This window comes from Xenopus tropicalis, chromosome 1 (assembly GCF_000004195.4).
Source record: "Xenopus tropicalis strain Nigerian chromosome 1, UCB_Xtro_10.0, whole genome shotgun sequence".
Taxonomy (NCBI): Eukaryota; Metazoa; Chordata; class Amphibia; order Anura; family Pipidae; genus Xenopus; species Xenopus tropicalis.
The window spans coordinates 210,064,424-210,077,625 of NC_030677.2; the positions used below are offsets into that span (position 1 = coordinate 210,064,424).

Sequence of the window (13,202 nt, forward strand, 5' to 3'; positions counted from 1 at the left end):
TGGTTTCCCCTAATTCAACTTTTCCATATTCACCACCTGTATTCAATGGCTTAAATACCCCAGCGGTGCTGTAACCCTTAGCAACCCAAGGGGGGGGGGCAAGTTGGAAGTGATAGGACCCCTCGTTACCCCATTACAAAGGCCTGCACTGCAGCTTCTATGTTAAACATAACAACACACGATCTGCACTTTTAAGAAGCTTTTCCCCAGAGAACATAAATGAATTTATTTATTTGTTTTTGCAATAAAAAATAAATTAAGATAAATTATACATTTAAATGGTACAGGTGTGCTAATTGGTTCATCATAGGAGCAGAACAGTTACATCGTCCAATAAAGATCACACACAGGAACCCTATTTTGAGTAGCAATAAATAAACAGATATAGAAATAAAAATAGGAATAATAATAAAAACTATTACGACTACAACTGCTACTAATATATTTGAGTAATTGTGATTATTAGTATTAGTAGTAGATATACCTGATATAATACCAGCTACGTCCCCTCAGTTCCTGTTCATTTTTGTTTTAATTCTATTGTCACGTTAGCCCCATGTGACATTTCTAAACCTTATGTAAGGACAAGTCCTTTGTCATACATCATCTTTATATTCCTCAAGTAAAATGTCTCTCAGGGGTTACGGGGTTAAGCACATGTGATTCTTAACATTAAGTAGGTTGGAAAGAAACAGCAAGACAATGGCCTGCTATATATCACTTACAAATTCACTTTCCCTGAGACAACATCACAAAAAAAAAAAAAAAAAATCCCATTGGCTGGAAAATGAGACAAAATAGGCAAAATAAAATTAAACAAAAACAATCTTCGGTAAGTTGGGCAGAAAAAAATCCAACTTTCCACCCAATATAAATGCCGAAAAATACATCAACAAATACAACATGGTGTGTAAATGCCAGAGGACGATTTCTTTTCTTTTTTTTTTTAAAAAAAGACAAAAATTCCAGGAATTCGGAATGACGAGAATTCAACTCTTTCGGAGCAATTGGAATACTTTCTGCCGGATAATTGTAAAGCTGTTTTATTTTTTAACAGGGAAAGATTGAATATAAAAAAGACAAGGTGTAGGGGGGGTATATATATATATCAGTAAAAAAAGACAAAAAAATCCAAAATATTAACCCCTTAGGCACCATTCAGCCCTATAATCCAAAACACCGAAGCCCCCCTTCGCCATAGTAACAGCTTCCCAAAATACCATCCTGAATCACACAGATATTTGGGGAAGGTGTGGGGGGTGTGTATATATATATATATATATATATATATATCTCTCAGTGAAAAAGACCCCAAAAAAATTCCACAATATTAACCCCTTAAGGCGCCAGCAAGGGCCAAAACACCGAAGCCCCCCTTCGCCATAGTAACAGCTTCCCAAAATACCATCCTGAATCACACAGATATTTGGGGAAGGTGTGGGGGGGGGGTATATATATATATATATATATATATATATATCTCAGTGAAAAAGACCAAAACATTTTTCCAAAATATTAACCCCTTAGGCGCCAGCAAGGGCCAAAACACCGAAGCCCCCCTTCGCCATAGTAACAGCTTCCCAAAATACCATCCTGAATCACACAGATATTTGGGGAAGGTGTGGGGGGTGTATATATATATATATATATATATATATCTCAGTGAAAAAGACCAAAACATTTTTCCAAAATATTAACCCCTTAGGCGCCAGAAAGGGCCAAAACACCGAAGCCCCCCTTCGCCATAGTAACAGCTTCCCAAAATACCATCCTGAATCACACAGATATTTGGGGAAGGTGTGTGGGGGGGGTATATATTTATATATATTTATATTTATATATCTCAGTGAAAAAGACCCCAAAACATTTCCAAAATATTAACCCCTTAGGCGCCAGCAAGGGCCAAAACACCAAAGCCCCCTTTGCCATAGTAACAGCTTCCCAAAATACCAGTCCTGAATCACACAGATATTTGGGGAAGGTGGGGGGTATATATATATATCTCAGTTAAAAAAATTTCCAAAATATTAACCCCTTAGGCGCCAGCAAGGGTTCACCATTCAGCCCTATAGTCCAAAACACCGAAGCCCCCTTTGCCATAGTAACAGCTTCCCAAAATACCATCCTGAATCACACAGATATTTGGGAAAGGTGGGGGGGGGGGGGGCAGGGAGCGGTCTATTGTTCTGCAGCAATTTGGAAACCCAAAAAAATAATTAAAAAAAAAAAGCTTTTTTTGAAGTTTTCCAGCACATTTATCATTAAACTTAACATTCGGCCGACAACCCCCCCCCCCTCCTTGGTAGACAACAATACCCTCTCGATACCTTGACCCAAATTGGATTCAGTATTTGGGATGAATAAATAATGGACGCCACTAAGGCGGGGTGAGCTGGGGATAATGAAATAATTAACCCATTGGTTATGGGGAATGTTGGGGGGGGGGGGGCAGGCTATAAATCCATGTAGTACTATATGTATCTACACACGTGTGTTCATTCAACATGGCAGCAGTCATATGTATTGGAGTTTGCTCAATTAGGGCAACAATATCTATGTGTTTGTACATTTTCCCACCGCACCCTGAGTATTTATTTAACTGTATCATTGTTCCAGCCAGGATTTATTTATTTTTATTATTTTTATTATTATTATTTGAAATCTCAAGTGCAGTTTGTTTAAGCATAATGACACCTACACCTAGAGGGCATTGTGGGCATTTAATCCCCCCTGCACCCCGAGACCCACCTTCCTATCTCCCACCGTCAGGCTGAATGGCGGCACAGACGGCAGCTACAATTAGCATCATGATAAACACAGCTTAGCCTTTAATGTCTCTCGTACGGCAATAAAAAAGGAGCGTCTATCCGGCCCTGGGAGCGAGACGGTTCGAGATCAGAGCTCGTTTAGACTGTTGCTAAATGTAAAGCCCTGTGTGTTGGAATTGGGGCGTCCAATACATCTCCAACTCCGACACGTCGAGGGGATGTTGGGAGATGTAGTTCAACTATCCTTGAGATTGAAAGTGTCCAAATATTCACCCTATGCAGGAAGGGGGGGGGGCATATTTGTAATTTTCTACCCCCCCACCCCCCATTTTCTTTTAATTGCCAATACAGTCAATGTATGCACAATGTAACCCCCACTGATAAATATCCAACGTCCACTACCAGCAGTGAAATCTAGATTTGCTTTGCACTCCCACACAAAAGGGACAGACAGACGGAGAGACAGACAGAGACAGACAGACTCTGGATGGGAATATTGATATTGGAAAGTGTAGTTCATCCATAATATATCCATAGATAGGAAAATATATCCATAGATAGGGACATATATCCATAAGCATAGATAGGCAAATATATCCATAGATAGGGAAATATATCCATAGATAGGGACATATATCCATAGATAGGGAAACATATCCATAGATAGGGAAATATATCCATAAGCATAGATAGGGAAATATATCCATAGATAGGGACATATATCCATAGATAGGGAAACATATCCATAGATAGGGAAATATATCCATAAGCATAGATAGGGAAATATATCCATAGATAGGGACATATATCCATAGATAGGGAAATATATCCATAGATAGGGACATATATCCATAGATAGGGAAACATATCCATAGATAGGGAAATATATCCATAAGCATAGATAGGGAAATATATCCATAGATAGGGACATATATCCATAGATAGGGAAATATATCCATAGATAGGGACATATATCCATAGATAGGGAAATATATCCATAGATAGGGACATATATCCATAGATAGGGACATATATCCATAAGCATAGATAGGCAAATATATCCATAGATAGGGACATATATCCATAAGCATGATAGGTCTGTCTAATGATCAAAATAATAATAATAATGTGTGTTATATATATATAAATATATAATATAGACTTTATGCCTATGTAAGATATGTCTGCCCTGGTTTCCTGGTTTTGTGTGTGTATATATATATATAAATGGCTAATTAAAGATAGGTATCACTGTATATATATATAAATGGCTAATTAAAGAGAGGTATGACTGTCTGTATATATATATATATAAATGGCTAATAACAGGGAGGAAAGACTGTCTGTATGGAGCACACAGAGAGACTAACAGGCAGACACAAAACACAGGTTTTTATCCACATGTGAAGGAAACAATGGACTTGACACAGACCATAATAATACTAATAATAATACTGATAATAACAAGGCAGACAAGACAAACACAGAGATACCCCAGTCTAGCCATGTACAGAGAGACAATCGGGTCTGAGCGATCCTTCCCCAGCCCCTGGGTTCCGTTGTTCGGGCAGGGAGAGCAGCAGAGAGTCGGGCTGTGCCGGATCGTCCGACTCCTCTTTTATTATGACATCATAAAGGATGGAACAAAAAAAAAAAATCAAAAAAAAAAAATCAAAATCAAAATAAATTCGTTTCCAATGTAATCTGTGTATGTGGGGAATGGATGTAGCCATGTAAGCGGCACAATGGAGACGGAGCAGCCATGCAGTCTCTCTAAGCAAAGGGCTGGCTGGAAGGTACCACTGCTCTCAGGCTGGCACACTCACTACTGAGCTCAGATAAACCACCCCCCCCCCCCCCCCCCAGTCTGCATGGGATGTGAGCCGGCCCAGCCTGTTAAACGGAAAGGACACAGATCCTGTCTGTTCAATGTATAAAGAAAAGCCCCCGATCAGAGCAGGAGAGAGAGGGGGAGTGTGAGAGAGCGGCCGAGGGGGACACACAGAGCGCTACAGAGAGACAGCCGAGAGGAGCCTCTATGTATATAAAGATGGCTACGGTAGCGAACGGGCAGCCAGACAATAGCAGCCTCAGCAGCAACCCGACCGGGCACATGAACGGATTAACCCACAGCCCCGGCGGCGCCGCCACCATCCCCATGAAGGACCACGATGCCATCAAGCTCTTCATCGGGCAGATCCCCCGCAACCTGGACGAGAAGGACCTGAAGCCTCTGTTCGAGGAGTTCGGCAAGATCTACGAGCTGACGGTGCTGAAGGACAGGTTCACCGGCATGCACAAAGGTCAGAGCCCCCCCTGTAACTGGGCACCGGGGGGCGGCGGGGGGGCACGGCTGGCAGCTGGGGGTGGCAGGGAGCTCAACTGACTGTAACTTTAACTGAGGAGCCGGGAGAGGGGGCTGCAGCCGGGGGGGCACAGGTAGGGGCTGCTGTACTGCTGGACTGGAACTTTACTGGGGGAACATCTGGGCAGGGACAGGGCTCTGGGCTCGGCAGGAGCTGGGCGCTCGGAGAATTCTATGGACTGTGTATTGGATGTACTGGGGGGGGGGGGAGTTCATGGGGAATTTCTGGAAGTTGGGCCGCTATAGGCAGTGTGGCTGGGGATTGGGGGGCAAAGGACAGGGGGAACATCTGGGGATTGGGGGGAGAAGGGGGGAAGGCTAAGTCTGGGGGTTACTGGCTGCTGGGGTGTCAGGGCTGGACTGGGGGCTGCAGAGCCCGGGAACTTTAGCTGTCACATCCAGGCATGGGGTCTCTGCAGGCAGGGGCAGGTAGGGGCAAGTAGGGGCAGGCAGGGGCAAGTAGGGGCAGTTAGGGGCAGGCAGGGGGCAGTTAGGGGCAGGTGGGGAGGCAGATAGCGGCAGGCAGGGGGCAGTTAGGGGCAGGTGGGGAAGCAGGGGCAGGCAGGGGGCAGATAGAAGCAGGTGGGGAGGCAGTTAGGGGCAGCTACGGAGCCTCTAAAGGCAGGGGGCAGCTAGAGGCAGGCGTGGAGGCACATTGAGGTAGATGGGGAGGCAGACTGAGAGGCAGATAGGGCAGTTAGGGGCAGTTAGGGGCAGGTAGGGGCAGTTAGGGGCAGGTAGGGGCAGGCACAGAGCCCCGGTAGGCAGGAGGCAGGAGGAGAGGAGCTGTTCCCGCAGTCGGTGCTGAACACTCTCCCCTGTCAGTAAGTTTCCCGGGCGGGGGGGGGGGGGGGGGGGTCGGACTGACGGGCTCCTGTATCTCCGGAACTTTATCGGGCGCATCTGGAAGGGAAGCAGCGATACTGTGTGCGGAGCCGGGCAGATCTGCCTCTCTACTGGGGCTCAATTGACTCTATCGCTATAACTTTATTGGGCACATCTGGGAGAGAAGCAGCGATAACAGGAGAGAAGCAGCGATAATAGCAGCAGCAGAGCTGGGGAGGCAGGGGGAATGGGGCTGGGGAGGCAGGGGGAATGGGGCTGGGGAGGCAGGGGGGAATGGGGCTGAGGAGGCAGGGGGTATGGGGCTGGGGAGGCAGGGGGAATGGGGTTAGGGAGGCAGGGGGAATGGGGCTGGGGAGGCAGGGGGTATGGGGCTGGGGAGGCAGGGGGAATGGGGCTGGGGAGGCAGGGGGTATGGGGCTGGGAGGCAGGGGGAATGGGGCTGGGGAGGCAGGGGGTATGGGGCTGGGGAGGCAGGGGGAATGGGGCTGGGGAGGCAGGGGGAATGGGGCTGAGGAGGCAGGGGGTATGGGGCTGGGGAGGCAGGGGGAATGGGGTTAGGGAGGCAGGGGGAATGGGGCTGGGGAGGCAGGGGGTATGGGGCTGGGGAGGCAGGGGGAATGGGGCTGGGGAGGCAGGGGGGAATGGGGCTGGGGAGGCAGGGGGAATGGGGCTGGGGAGGCAGGGGTATGGGGCTGGGGAGGCAGGGGAATGGGGTTGGGGAGGCAGGGGGAATGGGGCTGGGGAGGCAGGGGGTATGGGGCTGGGGAGGCAGGGGGAATGGGGCTGGGGAGGCAGGGGGTATGGGGCTGGGGAGGCAGGGGGAATGGGGCTGGGGAGGCAGGGGGTATGGGGCTGGGGAGGCAGGGGGAATGGGGTTAGGGAGGCAGGGGGAATGGGGCTGGGGAGGCAGGGGGTATGGGGCTGGGGAGGCAGGGGGAATGGGGCTGGGGAGGCAGGGGGTATGGGGCTGGGGAGGCAGGGGGAATGGGGCTGGGGAGGCAGGGGGTATGGGGCTGGGGAGGCAGGGAGAATGGGGCTGGGGAGGCAGGGGGAATGGGGCTGAGGAGGCAGGGAGAATGGGGCTGGGGAGGCAGGGGGTATGGGGCTGGGGAGGCAGGGAGAATGGGGCTGGGGAGGCAGGGGGAATGGGGCTGAGGAGGCAGGGGGAATGGGGCTGAGGAGGCAGGGGGTATGGGGCTGGGGAGGCAGGGGGAATGGGGCTGGGGAGGCAGGGGGAATGGGGCTGAGGAGGCAGGGGGAATGGGGCTGAGGAGGCAGGGGGAGAGGATCTGTCGCTGCGCTCACTGCTTCCATCTCAGCAACTTGATCAGACGCATCTGGCAGTGAGGCAGGTACAACAGGGCGGGTATAATGTACAATAGGGAGCCCGATGCCGGGGAGGGAGATCGGCTGCGACTCAGGAGCTGTCCGTGTAGCTGGTGCTGAACTCACCGCCTCCCATTGGAACAGCGGGGCTTGGAGCTGGGAACATCCAGCAGGGAGAGGCTGCCCCATAAGGTTTCTACCGAACTAGGTGCCTCTTAGCACATTGCCTTAGACTGACTGCTGAATATACCATTGGGGCTATGCTCAGGCACAGAGAGAGAATGGCTTGGGGTGGCAAAGAGATTGGCTTGGGGTGGCAGAGAGATTGGTTTTCGGTGGGCAGAGAGAATGGCTTGGGGTGGCAGAGAGATTGGCTTGGGGTGGCAGAGAGAATGACTTGGGGTGGCAGAGAGATTGGTTTTCGGGGGCAGAGAGAATGGCTTGAGGTGGCAGAGAGAATGGCTTGGGGTGGCAGAGAGATTGGTTTTCGGTGGGCAGAGAGAATGGCTTGAGGTGGCAGAGAGAATGGCTTGGGGTGGCAGAATGATTGGTTTTCGGTGGGCAGAGAGAATGGCTTGGGGTGGCAGAGAGATTGGCTTGGGGTGGCAGAGAGAATGACTTGGGGTGGCAGAGAGATTGGTTTTTGGTGGGCAGAGAGAATGACTTGGGGTGGCAGAGAGATTGGTTTTCGGTGGGCAGAGAGAATGGCTTGGGGTGGCAGAGAGATTGGCTTGGGGTGGCAGAGAGATTGGCTTTCGGTGCGCAAAGAGAATGGTTTGGGGTGGCAGAGAGAATGGCTTGGGGTAGTAGAGAGATTGGTTTTCGGTGGGCAGAGAAAATGGCTTGGGGTGGCAGAGAGAATGGCTTGGGGTGGCAGAGAGATTGGTTTTCGGTGCGCAAAGAGAATGGTTTGGGGTGGCAGAGAGAATGGCTTGGGGTGGCAGAGAGAATGACTTGGGGTGGCAGAGAGATTGGTTTTCGGGGGGCAGAGAGAATGGCTTGAGGTGGCAGAGAGAATGGCTTGGGGTGGCAGAGAGATTGGTTTTCGGTGGGCAGAGAGAATGGCTTGGGGTGGCAGAGAGATTGGCTTGGGGTGGCAGAGAGAATGACTTGGGGTGGCAGAGAGATTGGTTTTTGGTGGGCAGAGAGAATGACTTGGGGTGGCAGAGAGATTGGTTTTCGGTGGGCAGAGAGAATGGCTTGGGGTGGCAGAGAGATTGGCTTGGGGTGGCAGAGAGATTGGCTTGGGGTGGCAGAGAGATTGGCTTGGGGTGGCAGAGAGAATGGCTTGGGGTGGCAGAGAGATTGGTTTTTGGTGGGCAGAGAGAATGGCTTGGGGTGGGCAGAGAAGCTGCCCCAAGTGCTGAACTGACTGCTATATGTCTATATGGAATTTTTGGAAAGAAGGTTGAATGAGGGAAGAGATGGCTCATTCTGAATTGATAAACACACACAAGGGACTTTAGTAGAAACATTTGTTGTAGTGGTATTTTGTGTGGATGGGGGGCAGGGTGGTAGAAATGGGGAAAAAATGACCGTGTCAAAGGCTTAGAACTGGGGTGCCGAGGGCACTGGGAAGACTTTAACTGGGCTCCAAAACAGACCATGAAAGGCTTGGAAATAAGGTACTGACTGAGTGTAAAGGGCTCGGGTGGGGGTTACAGCCTGAAACTGGGGTGCAGATAGGGACTGGGACAGAATAATGGTGTTTAATGGCTCCTTAGTTTATATTTGCCCAGAAAATAAACCCAAGTTGTGATTCTCCATCTGTAGTTGAACTACATCAAATATACCCTGGCAACCTTAACCTGGAGATGCAGGGCAATTCATAACTGTATAAATGCACCAATTCATTCCCCATTTCATACTATTCAACATCTGAAAGATACAGTTAAGCCACAACTGAAGGGCCCCTGGAGGAAAGAGGTGTGATTTTGCCATTTGCTTTATACAGAGGGGTCGGGGGGCAGATAAGGGCTTTGTGGGGGGAAACATGGGGGTGAAGAGAATGGGAAGGAACGGACTTACTGACTTACAATTCCCAGCAGCGATAACGGCACATAGGGTGGCAGTGCTAGAGCTATAGGCTTCAGCGTTGCTAAGGAATTGCTTTACTGCTGCTGCTGCTCAGAACTTTCCTACACATCAAATAAATGCACAGGTAGAAAATAATGCCTGGTGGGACGAGTGGAGGGGAAAAAATCATCAATTGTTTCTTTGCAGGTGAATTAGGGTAAAAAAAAAACCCAAAATATATTCAATTATGAAATTCCAGGGGGACACAGTGCATTCCCAATAGCTACGGAATATATGAATGAAAAGAATAGCAGAATAGGGACCTTCCTTTGTATGACACACACCTTGTATGACACACGCGTGTCTGTAACGCCATTGGCCCTTGTAGCGTCGTATCATCGGCCGCAGACCCCAACCATTTCTATAAAGCAGGGAGATACCCACCCTGTGCCCATTTCATAGAACCCCCCTATAGGTTTCTAAAGTCTAAATGTAAAGGTGCAATAGCGACCAATGGCGAGGGGTCTCACTCGGTTACACGTGTTGCTGAGAAGTAGAACCAACCGTTTGTTCCATACAGTCAAACCACAAACTTATATGACCCAAAGGCCGATGGATTATTATTATTATTATTTTATTTTTTTTAAACGAATTCTGCTAAAAATCAGCCAATAGAATAAAAAAATAAAGTGACTTTCTCGCTCCTATTGATTCATCGGGGTCAGGTCCAAGTCTATTCAGTTATTCTTTTCCATAAAGCTGGAAAAAAAAATGATCAACTTGCCCTTTATCCGTAGACACGACGGGGTTAAATGAATCCTCACCCTTCTCAGCCTCTGCATTTGAAGCCAACCCTGCATTAACCCTGTCTCTGCCAGAGCAGCTGGCATTAGAGAAGGAGGGGGGGGGTTCATTCCCTAAGGTAGAGACCGTGCAACAATTTTGATGTATTTCAGTGCAGATTAACCGCCCGCGCTAATTAGCAGCTAATAAATATTTCAGGAGCCATCTCTGCTACCGCGCCGATGCCAAACCTGCCAATTTTGCATTAAAATTTTTTTTTTTTTAAAAAAAGTTAGAGAGCTGGAAAAAATACATTTATTGCCCACGTCGACCGAGGGATTTTTACCCGGGATTTACTTACAATAAAATATAAAAAAAAAAAACGGCAGATAAGTTAAGATAAGTATTTTTATTTTTTTTTCTCTGTAATTTTCCTTACTTATTCCTGATCTGATTATATACAATGGGGCGAGACTAGATAATATATATATAATCTGGTACCTTCGGAATGTAATGTACAGTAATGGAAACATCAACCGATATGTCTAGATAGAAACCACCCTGATGTTTGGTTACTAAAGAAGCAGAACCAAAATATCCAACATCATCTATTAATATATATATATATATATATATATATATATATATATATGGAATCCATTATTCAGAAACCTGCTATCCAGAAAACTCTGAATTATGGGAAGGCCACGTCCCATAGATACATATATCTAGTTTTTAATAATGATTTTCTTTTTCTCTGTAATAATAAAACAGTACCTGTACTTGATCCCAACTAAGATATAATTACCCCTTATTGGGGCAGAACAGCCCTATTGGGTTTATTTCATGGTTAAATGATTCCCTTTTCTCTGTAATAATAAAACAGTACCTGTACTTGATCCCAACTAAGATATAATTACCCCTTATTGGGGCAGAACAGCCCTATTGGGTTTATTTCATGGTTAAATGATTCCCTTTTCTCTGTAATAATAAAACAGTACCTGTACTTGATCCCAACTAAGATATGATTACCCCTTATTGGGGGCAGAACAGCCCTATTGGGTTTAATTAATGGTTAAATGATTCCCTTTTCTCTGTAATAATAAAACAGTACCTGTACTTGATCCCAACTAAGATATAATTACCCCTTATTGGGGCAGAACAGCCCTATTGGGTTTATTTAATGGTTAAATGATTCCCTTTTCTCTGTAATAATAAAACAGTACCTGTACTTGATCCCAACTAAGATATAATTACCCCTTATTGGGGGCAGAACAGCCCTATTGGGTTTATTTAATGGTTAAATGATTCCCTTTTCTCTGTAATAATAAAACAGTACCTGTACTTGATCCCAACTAAGATATAATTACCCCTTATTGGGGCAGAACAGCCCTATTGGGTTTATTTCATGGTTAAATGATTCCCTTTTCTCTGTAATAATAAAACAGTACCTGTACTTGATCCCAACTAAGATATAATTACCCCTTATTGGGGCAGAACAGCCCTATTGGGTTTATTTAAATAATGTTTTAGAAGACTTAAGGTATAGGGATCCAAATTAGGAAAAGATCCCTTATCCGGAAAACCCCAGGTCCAGAGCATTCTGGATAACAGGTTCCATATCTGTATATATATATTCAGTGTCAACAGGGTAATATGCTGCTCAATAAATAATCAATGAACCCCAGTAAGTATTATAGGTGCCCTTCGACCCCCTGGGTAATTAATAGTGAGGGTCCCACCCCCCCGGAGGCAGTTCTATAGCGCTGGGCAATTCATTCATAAACTTGGTGATTTTTTTGCTGCTAGCCTCGTGCAGTGGAAAAACCGACTATGGAGAGATATAAATGTTAGTGCTCTCTGGGTAGCCATCTCACAATGCATTATCTTTAAATGTATTCAAAAGGCAATTTAAGGTGGTATTTAGTATAATAATTTTCAATTATAGTAATCTATATATAGGACCTCTGCAATAGGCTGAGACGGATTTTTTATGGCCGCAGCAAGGCCCGTGAATGTGTTCCAATCAAAATAATCCACCCGGCATCTGCCACGGTATTACCTTAGGCACCGGGGATACGAATGGGTAACGGAATAAGTTGGGAATATGGGAATATGGAGGGACGTGACGGTGCAATATACTAATCTGTATCTAGTGGCTGAACTGCAGCCCCCGTGTTGCTGCCGGTGTTGCTGGGGGTTGTAGTCCGACAAGACCCGAAGGGCAGGAGATCGTAGATTGTTAATGGAGCCTTTCTTTAATCCATGCATTAGTAGCTCGAGCAATAGAAATGGCAATAAAATCCAGCAAACACAATAACATGTTGTGGGATAAACAGGAGCAAAAGTCATTGAATCTCAAGGCTGAAACTGATTCTATTGAAAGAACTTTCCTTGTGTCTGTTCTACGGAAATGTTGGTAAACAACTAATTGCATGTAGTTCCGAATGATAACGAACTCGGCCTTGGTTGGGTATAAGGAATTATTGTACAGGTATGGGATCCCTTATCCGGAAACCCGAAAGCTCTGAATTACGGAAAGCCCATAGACTTCATTTTAATGAAATAATTCGGAATTTTAAAACTGATTTCCCTTTTCTCTGTAATAATAAAACAGTACCTGTACTTGATCCCAACTAAGATATAATTACCCCTTATTGGGGCAGAACAGCCCTATTGGGTTTATTTAATGGTTAAATGATTCCCTTTTCTCTGTAATAATAAAACAGTACCTGTACTTGATCCCAACTAAGATATAATTACCCCTTATTGGGGCAGAACAGCCCTATTGGGTTTATTTAATGGTTAAATGATTCCCTTTTCTCTGTAATAATAAAACAGTACCTGTACTTGTTCCCAACTAAGATATAATTACCCCTTATTGGGGCAGAACAGCCCTATTGGGTTTATTTAATGGTTAAATGATTCCCTTTTCTCTGTAATAATAAAACAGTACCTGTACTTGATTCCAACTAAGATATAATTACCCCTTATTGGGGCAGAACAGCCCTATTGGGTTTATTTCATGGTTAAATGATTCCCTTTTCTCTGTAATAATAAAACAGTACCTGTACTTGATCCCAACTAAGATATAATTA

The 13,202-nt window shown here is 46.2% G+C and overlaps 1 protein-coding gene across 13 annotated transcripts in view; it reads left to right on the top strand.

The window, feature by feature from the left end:
- The first annotated feature begins 4,669 nt into the window (after positions 1 to 4,669).
- Positions 4,670 to 13,202, top strand: part of celf4 (CUGBP, Elav-like family member 4) — a 748,037-nt gene continuing 739,504 nt past the window's right edge. For 6 of the 13 annotated variants that reach the window (XR_004222628.1, XM_031901626.1, XM_031901631.1 and 3 more), the window contains exon 1: positions 4,673 to 5,071. Coding sequence is in view for 11 of the 13 variants with exons in the window: in XM_031901626.1 (XP_031757486.1) it covers positions 4,807 to 5,071 (265 nt within the window). In the remaining 2 variants the exon portion in view is untranslated. 13 annotated transcript variants of the gene reach the window in all.